This window comes from Phalaenopsis equestris, unplaced genomic scaffold (assembly GCF_001263595.1).
Source record: "Phalaenopsis equestris unplaced genomic scaffold, ASM126359v1 Scaffold001221, whole genome shotgun sequence".
Lineage (NCBI taxonomy): Eukaryota > Viridiplantae > Streptophyta > Magnoliopsida > Asparagales > Orchidaceae > Phalaenopsis > Phalaenopsis equestris.
The window spans coordinates 329,228-333,190 of NW_018165660.1; the positions used below are offsets into that span (position 1 = coordinate 329,228).

A 3,963-nucleotide genomic window follows, 5' to 3' on the forward strand; every position below is an offset into this window, starting at 1 on the left:
GCAATTAATGCTTAAGTTGAGTTCCCATAGGTACGGAAATGTCCTAAGCCTCCCTTTAACCTCAGAGACATTTTAGGCTTTCGATTTGGTCTTCTTTGGACACCTTTGCACACTCTTCACCTAATTGCTTGGATAATTCATTATTTAGTTTGAAAAGAGCACGTTTAGTATGTTGTTCATTTTGAACCTTGGTTAAATTTAACTATTAATATAAAAAAAATAAAATAATATAACAAACAAAATAAAAATTAAAATAAAATTGTAATTAAACCTTATAAAGGATTCATCACAATCCAAAGTTCAAGCATAAAATTTCAAAGTTAATGAGAGAAAAATACAATGAAAATCAAATTCATCAAAAATTCAAAATTATTATAGAACATTATAAAATTTATTTTTCTACAAAATAATAATAAAATAAAAAATAATTAAAATGAAAATTGACCCCAAAAAAAAAAAAAAATTCAATCACAAATAAAATCAAAACTATATAAATTTAAAATAAAATGAAAATAATCAATTCTATGAATAAAGAGAAGCTTTGATTTTATTTCCTTGGTTCTTTCTTAGTATGTGTTTTCTCTTTTAATGGTCTTCAATTATTAGTAAGATTTTATACTTAATTTGTAAATGAACTCTAAAATAAACATCTAATCATCCCAATTGGTTCCAAACCCTAAACCCTCAATACTTATAAAAATTAATTTATTGCATTAATTATAATACAATAGTATTAAATAAGATCATAATCTATTACTTGTAAGTAAATAAACTAGCAAAATTTTACATTACAAATTAATGTTTGAAATTATTATTATTTTTTTATTTTTTATAATTAATTTCTATTATGTTACCATAAGCCAATTTTAATGATAGTCATAGATTTAATAAGAATTTTACAAAATAAAAAAAAATAAAATTAATTTATTCAAAAATACAACATTTATCAATCATTCACACCAATTTTGCTCCATCCTTCTTACCATATAATATTATAAAATAAAAATTTTATTAATATAATTAAAAAATAAAATAGAACTCTAAATATGTAAATAAATACATATACATCCAAACGACAGAGATTAACTCGGAGGAGAAATTATTCCATACAGACTGCAGTATCCGATCTCTATCGTCGATCACCACAATAAAAAAAAATAATAAATATAAGACCCACTAAAATACATCTTTATGATAATGGACTTTGGCCCGGATGATCAGTTACAGCTCAGCTCCACATCAGACGTAGACGGTTACGGCTCTCTCCTACTCGCTCCTCCTCGGCCGCGAGATTCGCTATGCCATAAAGTTCCTCTAAACCCCAATTTTGAACCATCTCTCTCCTTTCCTCCTCCATTTTCTCTCTCCTTCGTTGATCTTCCTCTTTGATTCTTTTCTTCTCTAGCATCCTCGGAACTACGGTGATGGCGGGAACCAGGGAGGAGTACGTTTACATGGCGAAGCTCGCAGAGCAGGCCGAAAGGTACGAAGAAATGGTTGAGTTCACAGAGAAGGTTGCAGCAGCCGCGGATAAGGAGGAGCTCACTGTTGAGGAGCGAAACCTGCTTTCGGTAGCCTACAAGAACGTGATCGGGGCTCGCCGCGCCTCGTGGAGGATCGTTTCGTCCATCGAGCAGAAGGAGGAAAGCCGCGGGAACGAGGACCATGTCGCGACGATCAAGGAGTACAGGGGTAAAATCGAGACGGAGCTCAACGCCATATGCAACGGGATCCTGAAGCTACTCGATTCCCATCTAATCCCCTCTGCTTCTGCCAGCGATTCGAAGGTCTTTTATCTCAAGATGAAAGGCGATTACCACCGTTACCTCGCTGAGTTTAAGACAGGATCTGAACGCAAGGAAGCTGCCGAGAATACCCTTACTTCCTACAAGTCTGCTCAGGTCGGCTACCGCTTCACTTCTGTTTAGTTTCTCTGGTTATTTGCAGATCTGATGTGTGTTTCAAATCGTCAGAAGTTTTCTTCGATATATAGTGTTTTATTTTGTTATATTTTATCTTTTGCGCGTGGATCTGTTCTTGATATAATTTATACGGTTTGCTTTGCCGATTTGGGTTTGATTAGGATGTGATCTGTAGGATATTGCTGTGGCGGAACTGGCGCCTACTCATCCGATAAGGTTGGGTCTTGCTCTAAACTTCTCGGTGTTCTATTATGAGATCTTGAATTCACCTGATCGGGCCTGCACGCTTGCTAAGCAGGTACAATTTGCAATTTACGTTATATAGTTGAACAGTAATTGCTTTATTTGTTTTGTATGTTTGAAATTGGATAATTTTTCCTCCTTTCATCTATCAGTTGTTTTAGCGTGGGTTTACATACCTGGAGTTTGAAATCGAAGGGGTGTTCTTCATATTAGTTTGCTGTTTCGCTGCAAGTAGGGTTTTAGTTAATAAGAATTTAGTAAAACCTAAGGGAGTCAAAACTTAAAATGATGTCGCATGCTGGATCTGATTAAATTCTGGTAGGCTTTTGATTTCGGGATTTCTGATTCAAATGAATGTCATTTAATTAGTTTGTTAGAAATGGTGTTAGTAACATTCATAGATACCAATATCAGTTAAACATAAAACTATTTACTGAATTCAAAACCAGAGTGGGGGAAATGGGAACAGTCTCTTAAAGTGAAGAGTTTTCCTTGCGCTTAATTACCTGAGCATTCTCTGCTTCGGCTAGGCTTAGGGCCAAAAAAACAGCATTTAAATCCAGGGTTGCCCACCACCCCGAAGAGCTCTTTTAGGAGGTGACAAGTGGCATCAAAGCAGATTACTGCCTGTCAGGTGTGTGCTCTCCATGGTTTAGTGGGACCCTCGGTGGAGCCAATCCATGACGAGGACGTCATGTGATTGGGTGGATGGAAATGTCACAGACAATAAGTCCTACATCGGCTAGGTGTAGGGCTGAAAAGCTGTATTTAAGTCTTGGGCTGCCCATCACCCCGAATAGCTCTTTTGGAAGGTGACATTGAGCTCTCTTGCAGTTTCATTTATCCTTGTTTCATTTTAAGGATACAAAAGCCTTTCTTTTGTGCTTGATTGTATATTTATTATATAATTGCTTTCAAGCAAGTTTGCAGCTTTGTTTAAGTTATGTAGAGCTCTGAGATTTATTAAAAGCAGGCCCTTTTCTGGGAACAGGAGCAATGTTAATTGTGTTGTCTTTGTTGTCTGCTGATGCGTTACAATGTACTTGTTAGGCGTTTGATGAAGCCATTGCCGAACTGGACACGCTTGGAGAAGAGTCATACAAGGACAGCACTCTCATCATGCAGCTCCTCCGCGACAATCTCACCTTATGGACCTCTGACATGCAGGTAAACTTAATGTGCACCTTGTCTTTGGAGACAGTATTGTGTATTTAATTCTTCATGCAAAAAAATCTGAGGAATTAATCTGTCATGAAACAGGATGATGGTGCTGAGGAGACCAAGGAAGCTGTTAATCGTGAGGAGCAGTAGCAGCAGAACTTGTTTGATTCAACAGTCTTTTTACAATTTTTATCTGTCCAATGTTTGTGTTTGCTAAGTAGGATATGGATATCCTTGTGGTTTTTATGGGGTTCCATTCCTCTTTGTATTGTACTGCTTTCGATTCCTACGGTTAATTTCTCGTTGTGTTTATGATTCGACCAGTTTGTTCTTTGCGCCACCTGCTTCCACTGTTTTTATGGTACAAGATATATTTATATTGGACTCTTTGTCAATCTTTTGCTTTATTGTAATCAATGCCTTGCAAGCCCTCATCAAAAGTTGTTCTGTTTCTGTGAGATTCATTTTAGTGAAAGAACTGAGTGATTTTTTCCCATTTTAGATTCAGTATTATTGTAGAAAAATGCTATGCTGCCCAATTCATGGATAAAAATAGAAAATGTATTTTCTTTTAGGGGTTCAGTGAACTTAAATCATAAATATAAACTTACAACATATGCAAAGCCTTGAATTCAGG

At 36.0% G+C, this 3,963-nt stretch overlaps 1 protein-coding gene across 1 annotated transcript; it reads left to right on the forward strand.

Moving 5' to 3' along the window:
• The first annotated feature begins 1,310 nt into the window (after positions 1-1,310).
• Positions 1,311-3,760, forward strand: LOC110033553 (14-3-3-like protein 16R). The gene is made up of 4 exons (XM_020737575.1): positions 1,311-1,901; positions 2,098-2,220; positions 3,216-3,332; positions 3,426-3,760. The coding sequence occupies exons 1-4, from the start codon at positions 1,425-1,427 to the stop codon at positions 3,474-3,476; spliced, it is 768 nt and encodes a 255-aa protein (XP_020593234.1). The 5' UTR covers positions 1,311-1,424; the 3' UTR covers positions 3,477-3,760.
• The last annotated feature ends 203 nt before the right edge of the window (positions 3,761-3,963 follow it).